This window comes from Chelonoidis abingdonii, chromosome 2, assembly GCF_003597395.2.
Source record: "Chelonoidis abingdonii isolate Lonesome George chromosome 2, CheloAbing_2.0, whole genome shotgun sequence".
Classification (NCBI taxonomy): domain Eukaryota; kingdom Metazoa; phylum Chordata; order Testudines; family Testudinidae; genus Chelonoidis; species Chelonoidis abingdonii.
Window position 1 is genome coordinate 83,226,696 of NC_133770.1, and position 15,363 is coordinate 83,242,058.

Below are 15,363 nucleotides of genomic sequence, written 5' to 3' on the forward strand. Positions count from 1 at the left end.
TGTCTAAATAATCTGTCACCTTCTCAAAGAAGGAGTTCAGGTTGGTTTGGCACGATCTACCTTTTGTAAAACCATGTTGTAATTTGTCCCAATTACCATTAGCCTCAATGTCCTTAACTACTTTCTCCTTTCAAAATTAATTTAGTAGTGGTATTATGTATAGTATATGTATCTTGTTCTGCTTAACTACAGTATTATATTCCCTTTTTACATCTGTTTGTAATTTTTTTACAGAAGAGTGAATAAAATAGTTTAAACAGGCATGAAAGGTTTTTTTACATGCAGAAAGTTAAAATTGGTTTGGTCATGATTTTGTCATTAAGTCTATAAAACAGAAAGATAATTGGCTTTGCAGATACTTAATAAACTGTGCATATACATTATTCATGTACTGTCGAGCATAATTGGCAGTATGAACAGAAATACAATTTAATTTCAGAACTCCGTCAGCATAAAATACTTAAGCATCAAGTCTGATGCCCATTTAGGAACTGATTAAGTCATATTCACATTCACAGTTTAATAGGGCTGCAGGCTATGTCAGTGTTAGCAACTACAGCAGCAAAGTGCAGATTGTTTGTGAAGCAGAAAACTTGTTTAAGTGTACAAAGTAAGTCTAATATTTTTGCTTCTGTCCTAACTTTTCTGATGTGAAAAGGCTAGGAAGTTGTGGTTACAGAACGCATACTGAACTACCGTACCTCTTCTAGCCCTATAGCATCTTAAAAGACTAGACATAACATTTAAGTTGAAGAATTGTATCCTTACTTCTGTAATTTTCCTTTGAGGAAAATTACAGATGTGCCATAATTCTCCTTCAACTGAAACAGAAGTCTCATGCTTCAGGACATGGCAGATACAAAGGACTACAAAGGACTATGGCAAAACACTGGCTGACTTCAACAGGAGCAAGATTTGGACCACCACAAACTGAATGGAGCTTGCACAGAGTTTTTCATGCCCAAGAACTTGGGAAGAATAGTTAATTTAATAGCCTCATTTGCATTTATTAAAAAAATATCAGAGGCCTTTTATAACAACTCCATAGTTAAGGATCAGTTCCATTTCGCATTTAAAGCAGAAATTCAACTTCTTGGTTCTATTAAAAATTCAGCACACATCCTGCCTAAAACTTGCAGCACTTACTCTTTGAAAACAGAATTAATTTTCTGAGGATTTAAAAATAAATCTGTTAATTAGCTTGAATTAAATCATTAAAAACTGGGCGCTTTTAGAAATTTAGCATCAGTACATACAATAATTCTACCGATTGTAATGACTCAGTGGTACAAGGGAGACCGGACACATATCAAGAGTTCGTTGTAGATTAACTGCTCCAACAGTTATTGCTCTTTAAAAGATTCTGTGGCTGCATGCTTGCTTAGGTAACATGGCTTGAAAGGCTCCCCAAGGCATGGCTACCTCAGCTCTGTGTACTGAAGCAAAACTACTGGGGGTGCCCTGACAGTGCCATGAGACATTGAGAAGGAAGCAGAGAACATTGAATGCCTGAGTCCCACACCTCCTCCCGGGTAAAAAATATTATAGGGAGAAATGCCCATTAAGGCACCTGAACAACCTTAACTTTGCATCACATCAATACAGGCAGAGCTGAGGTTGTTCTGGTGCATTTCTTATCTTAACATATTGGGATTTGTTTTACAGGTAACCTAACTTCTGGATATTCAATGCTTGGGTTTGGAGATAATTACAACATCCCTGTAATACTTTTTACACTTAAATTACTGATATGTATTCTCCACTTTAACCCAATCAATGCAGTTTTCTGTCTGGGATATCTACTGAAGTTTCTATTAACTTTAGCTACCCTCTAACAATGGTATTACGGTTAGAGTTTACCATTTTTTAACAGCAAATAGGTAGATGGATTCCTCCTTCTTAAACTTATGTGTGAGTAGGTTTGCTTAGGGTTTGCAAGAATCCATGCTTTCACTATTTGTGATATATATCAGTACAGTAAGTCCAAAGGCAACTGTGTGCCTCAACAAAAGATAAAAGACACCCCCTAAATGGTAATACCCCCTCAGGTATTACAAAACCCAATTAAAAAGGAAATAGTCTTGTGCTTTCCCTTGAAGGATAGAACAGATTAACTTGTGTATAGGGCAAAGGAGATAACTCCAGAATTGTGAGCTCTTAACAGAAGAGATTCTGCCTCTTTTCTTCTCAATTACATCTGTGGAACAGCCAGTAGTTCCAGTCCCTCTGTCTCAGTAAGAGGAACAGAAGGACATGGGTATTACCTGAAGTAGGTTGCTTCAGTAATCACAAAATCCCAGTTTGTAAGTGTTCAAACTCATTTGTATCAGAAAAGTTTTTGTGTTCTTGCTCAAAAAAGTTTTTTTTTTATTTTCTTAGATCTAAACAAGGATCTCTAAGTGACAAAGCAAGCTTTTCTAGCTGATTCGAAAATTACTTTGTCAATGTTCTTTACCTGCATGGTTCAGTGTAAAGTATAAAAGGCAAGCCCCTTTCTGATTAAACCAGGAATTCGCCATCATTCAGTTCTGAGACTTTGCTCTTTCACTGCTGAAAACAAGGTCTGAAAAATTCATGTGATTAATCTGATTCTGGTCCCATTGTGGATACATGGATTCCCAAACACACACATTATAGCCGCAAGGTGCACTACAAGGTGGTTTAGTGGTTGACAAGCAATGGATAGGGGCTCTAGTGCACTATCCCTTTCCTCTTTTCTTAAGAAAAAATGTTGCTATTATGTCCCTGTCTACTCTGACCTCCGATGAAGAGGGGTTCCCAGCCAAGTGCCTTAGTCTCATTCAATAAGATTGTTACAGGCAGCTTGTACTGGAATCCAAAGCAACCTATGAAAGGTGGCGCCCCAGGGCAGCTACCCCGGCCATAAGTCCAAACTACTTTAAATCTGGAGTATAGAGAAAAAGTATGTGTAAATGTAGACAAAGAATCCTGGAAGGAAGGCAGGAGGTGTGGGCTCCAAACAAGGGGGAAAAAATATAGAGAGGTTAGCTGAAAAAGAGAGAGAAAAGGAGAGAAAATCCATGCAAAGGGTATTCCATTGAATGAGGTTAACAAATAGAGATTTCAAAAAAAGGGGCTTATTCTATCCTGTCCTTAGGATGCTTTTTCACATGGGGCTAAAAGAGGTGTCTGAAGCAATGAGTTGGATTTATGACTACGATAAACCTCAGAATGAGCGTGGGGACTCAAACACTAGCTAATATCTAAGGAATTAGTTTTGATTAGGTATCTGTAGTATGCCACACTATGCTGTTTTTGGAAAATTCTTCCTAAGGTAGAATCAGCAGACTTAGGAGTTCTCATCTACTGAGTGGCCACAGACATGCTTCAGGGCTATGTGGCAGACTCAATGAGTTTGGCAGCCTCTCTTCATTTGGCATGAAGGGCTTAATTCTCAGGCACAGCACTCTACTGTACTTGTTTATTGCTAATTTAACTGAAGTTCGTTCCCTATTTTATCAGAGGGTCTGCCCTATTCCTTCACTCATTAACTTGATATCCCCCCCCCCCCAATTGCTGAATGTGTTTGTGCAGGTGATTTTTATATTATTTGTAATGACTGTATACTGTACCAACTAAAGTATGCTTTAATGTCAAAGTAATCAGCTATTTATTGCCAAAAACAAGGGTTTAAAAATACTAAGTTTGTAGCATTTATGGTTGTAACGGTGTTAGTCTCAAACAGTTCTGAAGTGTGAATTAGCCCTATTCTTCTCAATAAAGTGTTGACCCGGAAGTCTAATGATTTCAAATGATTGCAAGTGCAACATGTACTTATTTGCCTGTTCCAAAATGTATACTTGCAGACATCTGAAACCTGGACGAAGTTAAGGTTATTCCTCTAAGACCTGGCATATTTTCAAACACAAGTGTGCAGTTGCATGTAACTTGCACATGATTAACCCAGTCTGTACGCAAAACTTGAATACTTCCACATGTAAACTGCCAAAAAAAGGAGACATATCAAAGCAGGCCTAAAAGTACCTTGCATCATACTTTCCCAGAATAAGGCCCAGTAACATTACTAACTATAAAGGAGACATTTTGCCTTTGATCTTTGTGCAAGCTTCCAACGCACATCAGTAGGTGTCATCCATGGTGCACTAACAGTGTAAGTATAAAAGGAAAGCCCCTTTCTAATTAAACCAGGGACTATATTAGGAATTTAATTCAGTATTCCACTGACTGAATTTGTCGTCATCAACTGAAACAGACAAATACCTATCCACTTAAGTGGCACGGCAAGAGACTGCCATCACAATTGAAATTAGTTATCTTGTTCACTTATAGGTTTCCATGCATTTGTTTTGCTAGGTGTGCTAGTATGGTTTGGCTCAGCAGTTTTCAGCTTCCTGTTCACAGTTTTGCTGACTAGAGAAGCAGTGCTGTCTCAAGGACTTTTTAAACATCTTTTTGGTCTACTTTCAATAGCAGGGCTGCTTTTAAAGGAAAAAAGGAGGCAAGTGGGAATATTGTATAATCTAACTGCATGTTACAGCTCAGTAAAGAAAGAAAGAGACAAGGGAAAAGATCCAAGCCTGGGAAGCAGCACGTTGCGCTTACAATCCCCTTTTTTCTAAGAGAATAGTGAATTGTTCCCTGCTGTAGCCCTTTGTTTGCAAGTCTAACAGTGCTGGGTTTTAATAAGACTTAATCTGATGTAAATAAAATGTGATTCAAAAGTTAATATTGCAAAAGGACAAAAAAGCGTGGTTATTTTTTTTTAAAATGCACCTTCATATGGCAGATGATTTTTCTTTAAGCAACTTAAAGCCACTGCTCAGACAATGAATCTGTAGGATCTACTTCGAGTGAAATCTGACCTTAAAAGTCTATGAAAGCTGTAGGCTGGCAGAAAATAGAATACAATATTCTGAGCCTCAGTGACCTCATAAAACAAGGATTAAGAACCAGCCTTACTCCATTTTTACTGCCATCAGACATTTATTGAAGATACCCTGTTATTAAAACAAGACAAGAGAATGGCACACCAAGTGAAAGCAGCTTCCTCTATGAAACCAAAGCTGAAACCTTGTTAGTTTATATAGGCTGTGCGAAGTGGCCTCAATATTTACTATGATCTAATAAAAGTTCTCTGGAATTGTGTGCACAGCAATAAGGGTTATACTATCAAAATAACTATCCAAGGAATGTTGATGACTGTCTAATACATGCTTTTTTTTGTTTACAAAAAGCTGAATGTTCTTGACTGAACTCTTGCTGGATAATTTGAATCTGTCACAGGCCCAGATTAATCCATCAAGCACGCCAGATCTGACCTGCACATTGGAGTCCAACACTCCATGGCTTGAAGAGTAACAATTATCATAAGTGTTCTTCTGGATGACCGTACTGTGTAAATTGCCTTTCGAATTATTTAGATATAATCATTTTCAGCCATCTATCATTTTTTGAAGGCATCTTTTCAGAAGAGCTTGCAAAATATAATATCCCCTTCAACTGCCAGGCTCATACGTGACCTTTCAAGGCAAGTGACCATCTAGACTATTTTCTTCTTGCAGAATCTCTCTTAGCAAGTACTGGACTAAGGAAAAGAAGAAAACAGCCTTTCGGGGCAACAGGACTGTGTTTCTTAAAATTATGAATTTTAAAATAGTTTTCAATATCAAAAAACTATACTATTTAACCCATTCTAACATAGTGGTAATCCACTGCTATGTTGTGCATTTGGTGCATACCTCCGGTATCTTGAGAGCCTATGAGCCTTCAACTGCCTCAGGAATATTCTGCTAATGCACACTGTGGTATAGTTAATCACTATGTGAAAACAGAGTCTTGTAAGTTTTTTAAAAATTGAAAATCAACTAATATACTACAACAGAGTCTGTAGTAAAATGCCAAGAGAAAATAGACAATCAGTCTGTAGCCCAAATACCACTAACGCTTCTCTAAGGAAAAACATTAAAGCTATTTAATCTCTCCCAATTTAAGAGCTATAGAGTAGGAGATCTGTACCAAGCTCAAGAGTGGAATATCAGGTGAAATTTTCAGAAGTGCCTAGAGTGATTTATGAACTCACCCTCTTAGAAAGTCAAGACGACATGTGCTCCTAAATCAAACGGGTACTTTTGAAAATCCCACCCACAGACCTCATTTAGTAACTAAGCTCTAGAGGCTTACTACTGTAGAGGGGGTCAAAAAAAGCAGCAAGGCCAAACACTACAATTTACAGGAAATCTGTCTTTAGTCTTACAGATGTATGGTTGTGTGAGCTCTCCTAGTGAGAATAGCCTTGCTCTGCAGTATCTGAGATTGTAATAAGTCTTTCTGAGAATTAAAATTTGCTGACATGTAATTCTCATTCTTTGCTATGATAACTAAGCAAAAGTGTTATAATTCAGAAAGGTAGAAGCACCTGCTTGACTCAAATAAGGGCTGAATCCTTCTTGGGAGCTACCTGGTGTGAGGTACTGAGTAGAGATGGGCAAAATTATTTGAAAAAAAACAATTTATATTCACCTAACATGCAGTTCAGTCAACCTTAAACTCTTTGCAAATTTGACATTAATTCACCCAATAGTTTTGGCCAGAATTTTTTTGGGGGGGGGCAGGGCGGGGAGGGAGGCTAGAACAGATTCACAAAATGGCAGGAAGAGGTAGTGATGGCACTACCTACCCATTTTATAATTTTTAGCACAACCATTAAAGCACTCACCTGAGCTATGGGAGATCTTGGTTTCAATCCCCGCTCAAGGAGCAGGGATTTGAACCCTAACCACAAGGCTGAAGAGTCATTTCTTCTAGGTCTCTCTGGCCAAATGACTACTCAGCTATTTCATACAAAGTTGAACTGCTTCATCAGGAGAGAGAGAGAGAGACAGAGAGAGACAGACGTCTCAGAAAACTTCATATTATGGTAGTTAGGAGACCTGAGTTCAAACCCCTGCTTTGAAATGGGGATTTAAACCCAGGCCTCCCACATGAGGTCCGTACCCTAACTTGTCTAACTGTTATAAGACCGGCATTACCACCTCCCCCCCATTTTGTGAATCTAGCCCTTTAAAAAAAGATAAATCACCAAGATAGGCTTTTTAAATTTAGTTTCACCTAAACAGATTCCCCCTCCATTTCTCAAAACTGACAGCAAAAAAAAAAAAAAAAAAAAAAAAGTTATTTGCCCAGACCGGGTACTGAGCAATTTAGTACATGTCCCCTTCTCACATATTTCATTGTTACTCACAATATTTTAATGAAAGAAAATTGAAAAAGTTTACAGATTCCTGAGGGAAAAGGTCAAAGTATTTTTATAGCTTCTTTCAATGTTGAAAGGACTTAATGGTCTCACACCAGTGAGAAAGCTGGATCTAAGTTTATTCAATGAATATCTTAAAAAACAAACAAAAAAAACCTTTGTACAGTACGTGCATTCTCTCCCTGCTCCCCCCCTTTGGGGAGTAGGGAGATAGATAATCCAGTACAATAGATCCTACAAAACACTCCACAGTTTTTCATGTAGAATTAACTAGAACATTAACCCAGGTAGCACGATTCCATTTAAAAAAGCTGTACCATTGTTTAATAGCAATAGATCTGTAAACTATTTTGCAACCCAATATCATGCTAAACTAGACCTCAGTCAGATTAACACCATTTATTACTCTTTCACTTACAATTCTTTTTGGTTCAAGGCCCCTGTTAATAGCAATGTAGAAGAAAATTCAGTGCTAAGTACATTACAAGTCTAATCTTAAACGTCATTTAGTTTAAATAAAAAATGTGAGCAAGAGCTCACAAGGTGCTCAGATTCTGTGGTGAATGGGGGCATCTATGTATCTACCAATTTTAAATATATGTCTCGTTCATGAAGATGTGACCTAAAGGCAAGATCTTTTGCAAAAATATATTTTAGTTCAAAAGAAACAATTTATAGTTCTCATGCAGTGGTATTAAATAGGAGCATAAAGACATGGTATGATATTCATCTGCCAGTTACATACAAGGTCAGACAAATTAAGACTTAAAAATAATGGCCTGCAACAATATTACACTTACACTCATAGACTATAAGACCAGAGGGGACCATTGTGATCATCTAGTCTGACCTCCTACACATCACAGGCCAAAGAACCTCACCCGTCCCCTTCTGTAATAGACCCATATTCTCTGGCTGAGTTACTGAAGTCCTCAAATCATGATTTAAAGACTTCAAGTTCTAGAGAATCCACCATTTACTCTAGTTTAAACCTGCAAGTGACCTGTGTCCCATGCTGCAGAGGAAGGGCAGCACGCAGAGAGAAAAAAGGGTTATATACAGTTTTTAAATGAAGAATTATTTGCACCACAGGCCTAAATCACCACTTCTCCCACTCTTATTTCATTAAACCTCAAACCCATTAACCATAACTACATCAACCTCAGTTGTGTGTCTCAGGATTGACAAAAACAGCTGAATGCAGCTGGAGAAAAGACTGGTTTTTCCATCTGTTTAAATTAACGAATAATCACCTTCAGTTACAGTCCCAAATACTCATGTCATGCCCACTTCTTTTGGAGAGAAGTCTAATTTCTCTGCCTAAAACATCTTTCTGGACATCTATTTAATCCCTCTTTCCTCCATCACTAAAAAAAATGAAGACTGATTTGCGTATTCCATCTCCTAAACTAGGAAATGAGGTCATATCCAAAGCAGGGTTCAAAGTTGCCTCAACTCTGAAATGATTTTGTGACCAAAGTCAGAAAAAAAGACAAAATGATGCATTCGCAAAGGAGGAAAAAAAGTGATGAATAGCTATTTTTTCCCCCTCACAGAAAATGAAACATTTCCCTTCTAAAGTGAGGGGTTTTTTTGTTTTATTAAAGCAAGCAAAATAGTCTGTAATGCTGTTCCACAAAACAGTGAAGTACTTATCACAAACTCAATGTTCATAATAGGATGTATACCAGAAACATTAACTTCTTAATCACAATATTCAAACTTTCTGAATTATTAACTCTCAGATTTTCAAGAGGCAGATTATTTAATTTCCTCTGTCCTGACACACTGTAAGTATATAATGCGCAACTAACACCTGGCAATCTGTCCAATTGTTATTGCTGTCTCTATGGTCACTGATCTTAAAAGATATGTCTATACAGGAATAAAACACCTGCAGTGGCCTGGATGAGCTGACTTGGGTTTGGACAGCTCAGGCTCTGGGATTGAAATAAATAAATCAATAAATCACTGTATAGACATTTGTCCTTGGGCTGAAGCCTAAGCTCTGGGACCCTTTCAGGATGGAGGGTCTCAGAGCGCAGGCTCCAGCAAAAGCCAAAACGTCTACACACTGATTTTTTAGCCCTGCAGCTTGAGCCCCATGATCCTGAGTCAGCTGACCCAAGCCATGGGCTTTTTACCCCTATATAGACATACCCAAAGACTCTCAATACCTTGTTATCTACTCCAACTCAGAGGAACTGGCTTAACTTCCTTTTTACCTATTTACAATATACAATATTTACAATATGCTCAGGCAATGTCAGAAAGAAAGGCAGTAAGACAAGTCTAATTTTGAGAGTCCTTAAAGTCAGTTAGTTTCTGAATTGCTCATGTTTTGTGTTTTATTTCACTATTATGGCTTATAGAATTTTATATGCATACTTGAAATACACATGTTCAAACTATTAAAGGAAGTCAGACTAGATGACCACAATTGTCCTGTCTGGCCTTGGAACCTATGAATCCCGAGAAGATCTCATAGGAGTTTGAGATCAATTCCTTAAATGCTACAGAAAATGGCAATATTCTGTGCGTGTTAACTGAAGAAAAACATCCCACGAACACTAGCTGCCCAGTTTCACCTTTACTGTTCTTCAGAAAGCAGCTTTGGAGAAAGACAAAAAGGTAGCATTCCAGTTCCTGCCATGTATGGTCAAGAGGCAGATTGCTCTTAATCTGAATGCTAACGGCACTTCTGTTCATTCATGATCAGTACAGCTCTCAGAACAGGTACTTTGAAAAGCTCACTAACCAATCCAGTGGCTCAGTTTAATAGTGATAAGCCAAAATGCACTAGACCTAAGCTACTTATTACAGAATCATATTCATGGTGTGTTAATGTACTGTAGGCGAAACACTGATAGGTATTTCCACTACAAAGCAAAAACTAATCTGAATAAGGGCCTCATTATTATCCCTACTGATTACTCCCCATCCCAGTCCTAATCTTGCTCCCATTAAATTCAAAGGTGCAAGATCAGATCCTAAACAAATGAAGAGCACAAATAACTATTGTATTTTCCACTACAAATCAACTTTCAAACAGGAGAAAATGTAGATCACAGAAAATAATGTCAAGATCCTGAATAGTAACTTGATAAATGAAAAAACTTGAGAAACAAACGCACCTTTACCAAACAATTTTTGTGACCTGGGACAGAACCATTTACATAAATAATGTTGTGTTTTGTGTTGATCCTCCATACCTGCAGGATTAAAAAAAAAATTGAAACCTAAGCATTTTATTATGGTTTCAGGATTTATTCAATTTACTATTTATAGCCAGTTAACAGTTGTTCATAAGACAAAAGGTGTAAATTTAAGCGATTGTGAAGTAAAATATAGCTGCGCAATTGGGATGCTTATGTGATGTAGGAATATATTTTATAACATATTGTGTATGCCCACGTTCAATGGCAAAATGAATCACAAATGTGTTAGCAGCAGCTGGGACTCTGGGGAGAAGAGGTGTCCTAAATTTGCCCCAACATTTTAATCAAACTCAAATTTGAGATGGCACCTCTTAAATGCATTTGAGGCTTGAACCATAAGGCAATAGGAGCCTGTCTATTGACTTTAATGAGTTTTCAATCAGCCCTTGAAGATTAGATCTTCTTCCAGAAATCACAATTTTACTTCAATCTCTTCCCATTATAGTGAGAGCTATAGCAAAACCTTGTGGGACAAATTAGCAGGACAAGCAAGTGTCATGGAAATGTTATTGCATACACCTGCTAATTTTTTAAGTACTTGTGAAAGTGCTGAATTGAACACCCTGAAAAAATAAGTTCTCTACTTATCCACCAGTCATGCATAGCACAGACAGCAGCAGCACAAGCTTCCTCCCACCACAGCACTAAAATGCTTCTTGTACTATCTAAAGAGGTCTCCTGTATGGGTAAGCGTGTCTTCATTCCCATTTAGTGCTGTGAACAAACTGGATTGAGACAATAACCTCATTTGATACAGGGCAGCCATCAGATTTCAACAATTTATTGCACTGCTGACCTGGCCTGGATCTGAACTAGAGCTGGCACAGGCTCTAAGAAATCAGCTGGTAGCCTTCCAAAAAGTACTTTTCCTGCCCACCTCGCAGAAAGACAGCGAGGCATACAGCATATGTGCTAAAGCCTCACCTACAACTCCCACCCCACCTCCAAAAACCCAAGCCCTTAAAATGCGTGTACATTTGGGAGCAGAGCAGGTGCCTTCTTTTTAAGTTACGATGAGGATGGACACATGTTTGGGCCTTTTTGTCTCTCTCTTTCATGGTGGAGTTATGCTGACCTAGTTTGGGTTCTGACTGAAATGTGATATTGTATTGTGGGGTGTTTCCCCTTTTCAACCCAAGCAGCTAGTCAAAGATTAGGGCACTGGGGACGTTCCAGGTGAGAGTAGGAAGTGGTGATAGTGAGGTATTTCTTTGATGAAGTTTTATTTAGAATGTACAAAATCCTGTGTCACTGAACGCAGAAAGAATCAAATAGCAGGAAACAGCTTCTTTTGTTCACAGCACCAACAACACCTCTCCCCACATTTCTTCCAGGGTTAGACACTGTGTTTTCAGCTGCTCTGCCTCTCCATTCAGGGTGTTCTGCCTCCCTTTACCCCTCCCTTCCCTGCAAAAAAACAATTTACACAGCAAAAACTTCTGGATGGGTTCACACATTCTTTTTCGTCTTAGCCCATGTCTACAGTAGAGAGCTTACAGAGGCACATCTGTACCAATGCAGCTGTGCCGCTTTAAGATCTGTAGCTGCTTTATGCCGAAGGGAGAAAGCTCTCCTGTTGACATAATTAAATCACTCCCAATGATCAGAGGTAGCTATGTTGGTGAGAGAAGCTCTCCCGCCAACATAGCACTCTCCAAACTGGTGCTTTTGTTGGTGTAACTTATGTCACTCAGAGTGGTTTGTTTTACACCCGAGTGACATAAGTCATACAGACAAAGAGTGCAATCATAGCCTTAGATGGGGGGATTCTGATTAACTCATCCTGACAGTTATGGCAATTTAAGGATGCGTTCACACCCAATCTGAAAGAGGTTTGTGCTCCAAGCAGTCACCAGTACCTGTCAGCATAACATTGCGTTACGGCAGCTGTCAAGCCTCATTATCTGACTGAAATAGAGTGAACTCTCTCCACACGTGACTACTATATTTAGAACTCACCTTTAATCCAAAAGCAGTCCTGTAGATATTACCCATTTTCCCAGGCATTTTTGTTCCACGGAAAACTTTGCCAGCATTCTGTATCAAAACAGGGCCCAAAATTACATAGTTACAAAAAGTACCACTGCAAACTGAAAGGGGTATATAAAGCTTCTTAGCAAAGTTCATGGGGGGAAGGAAGGGAGATTACAAATTCAAACAGAGAAGGCTACATTTGTTAACACAGACTGTTTCACATATTGGACAAATTGACACCAAGAGAAGATCTCCATTACTGATTAGCATTTCTAAGTACTTCCTACTGGTGTGCAAAGTTTGTATGTTATTGGAAACAGTGTAGATTCACGGTATCATGACGAGCTGAGACTTCCTACGCAACGTACAATACGTTGTCAAGATACACAGAACAATACAAGGTGTTCCAGCCTTGACAAAGAGGTTTACAGATCTGAGGTGACATCCTCACTCCTGCTCCTACCCCCTTACATCAGGTAAAATTGTCAAAAGGCAGTAAAAGAGCTCTAAAAGCCCTCTAAAAAGAGGATTCCCTTGCCACAAGCACTGTGGAGGCAGACATAAGGCTGCCTTACAAGGCCGCCTTGATACATCCTGGAGTAGGCAGTCTGCCAGAAGAGGGCTGCTGCATGCAGCACTGCCACCTATAGCACAGCGCAGCTTGGGGAGGTTGCTGTAACTTAGACCGCTTTTCAGGGCTCTCTAAATTACCTTGTGGCCCATCCCAAGAGCCTACAGCAGCCTAGGATAAGGAGGGTGCAAAAATGACTTAAAATCCCCTTAGCCCACTTCGCCCTGGTTTGAGTTCTGTTCTACGTCTTCTAGATGTGCAGCAGAGACTCTCACCCGTAGTTTCTTTTTCTTTTAATAGGAAGGTATGTTTCAAAATGATGCCACCACAAACCATACCAGCTGGACCCCCTTTTTTATTTGACAGTTCAGTTGGGCATTTTGGCACAGTGTGTACCGTGCACAGAGAAAGACAGTAATTTTCACCTTCCTTACATAGCCTGTGCCAATAGTGATGTCGCAGTACAGTTCTTAGCAGGAACCAGAAGTCAGTTAGGTGACAAGAGATGAGGGTTGTCTCCACTTCCATACCATCATCAGGATTCTCTGCTGCTTCCTTCCCCTCCCATGTGCATTTGTAGTGTTTCCCTTTTTCTTTGGCTTGTGTCAAAGACATGAGCCCAGAGAATCAGCTGGGGATGTACCTGTACTCTACACTGAAACGAAGCCCACAGTAAAAACGGTCCATATGGACAGGCAAATATGATCCAACATCATAGACGTTACTTTGCCCTGATCATCTTATCTTTTCCTTTTCCTTCTTAATTTCCTGTTCTAGTTCTATTTGTTTCATGAAATTACAAATGGCACAAACCCAGATGAAATTCAAAATACCTACACAAGAGTTACTTCAGGTTTTTTAATGATTAGTACTAGCTGCTAAACAAAGTGTTATATGGCCATAAAAATCAAATTTTCCAGCATTAGATGAAAACAAATGCCAGAAGTAGAGCTTAGCAGCCCAATTTGCAGTTGGAATGGAGATCAGTACTAGTTGTTCTTATAGTCTTATCTGGCCTGTCTTGTGCAGCATAGTGTCATTTTGTTCCTGAAGTTCTCTCAAATGTCATTAATCATTTCATCCATTCTTCTGGACATTTTTTTAAAAATCATTCCAGGAAATAAAAAAAAGATGACAACGTAAACAGGTCTCAATACAATGGCTTTGTTGGTCCCGGCTCTGGTTCCCCAGCATTCATATAATACAACTGTTTCATATAACACCTAGTTTGGTCCCAATAATGTGCCAACTTCACTGTTCCAAAGTTACTATACTAGCTAAATGTAAATTTTACTTAGAAGCTTCTAACTGTAAAGTCCAGACCACCTATCTAGGGAATGGACTTCAAACAAGCATGTAAAGAAATCAATAGCACACTCTTTATTTTGGCATTGTATGCTATAGTTTGAAAGATTTGTTAAATAAGGACTATACAAGCTAGTTAAGGTCAAGAAGCTAGATGAAATTCCACTGTAAACCCTTCAAGTCATCAAAATACCAGATGGATCTTTGGAATATAAAGCAAAATGCCAAAACCCTTCCAATCTAATGTCAAAATGTTTGGCTTGTGACAATGGTTACATAAATGAAATTATAAAGGGATTTCAGATCCCTCTAAGCACAGATTTAAGAGTGGATTTTATTTCTCCTTACTGTGTTATAATACATTATGTTTAGTAACATCTATTAGCGACATTAAAAAAAAATTATAAAATGATATTAACCCTCATGCACCAAGATATAAGCAAACCACTGTTGCCCCAGGTTAGAAAGAAACTTCTGTGGACATGTTATTCCATATACTGTCCATTATATATATATATATATATATCTGTTTTCACCTTTCTCTGAAGCATCTGGTACTGTCAGACAGGACACTAGACTAGAAGGATAAATGGTCTGTTCTAGTATGTCTAGATACTGTGAAATGGTTTGTTTTAAACACAGAGCTCTCTCCCCTGCACTAAGTGTTGCTCCAAAGAATGGTGGTGAAGAGTATCTAAAATGAGATAAATGAAGTTCAACTACTTACAGTGTTGGATATTGCCCCAGGTCTTCTGTGTGTTTTAGTTTGGCCATGGGTGGCCGGTTGGCCTTTAAATCCCCATCTTTTCATGACTCCTTGAAATCCTTTACCAATTCTGAAAATAAACAAAACCAAAATTAAATTTGCTTTCAAATAGATTACCAAGCAAATAAAGATTCTGGCAACAGTAACTAGAGGTCTAGTTAGGCTCCTGAGCTTTCACCTTAAGTAAAGCTCGTCAATCAAAACATATTCTAAAGTCTTAATTGATTATATTACATTACTTGCGCTGCTTTTGGGAGTAAGAGGCAGTGGAGGAGAGTCAGCTAGACAAAAGATT

At 38.6% G+C, this 15,363-nt stretch overlaps 1 protein-coding gene across 1 annotated transcript in view; it reads right to left on the reverse strand.

Moving 5' to 3' along the window:
* Nucleotides 1-15,363, reverse strand: part of MRPL3 (mitochondrial ribosomal protein L3) — a 70,356-nt gene that overhangs the window by 11,443 nt on the left and 43,550 nt on the right. The window contains exons 7-9 of the mRNA XM_032805880.2: nt 15,030-15,138; nt 12,412-12,489; nt 10,369-10,446 (exon numbers count right to left, since the gene is read on the reverse strand). Of these exons, the coding sequence (XP_032661771.1) occupies nt 10,369-10,446; nt 12,412-12,489; nt 15,030-15,138 (265 nt within the window). The remainder of the gene's footprint in view (nt 1-10,368; nt 10,447-12,411; nt 12,490-15,029; nt 15,139-15,363) is intronic.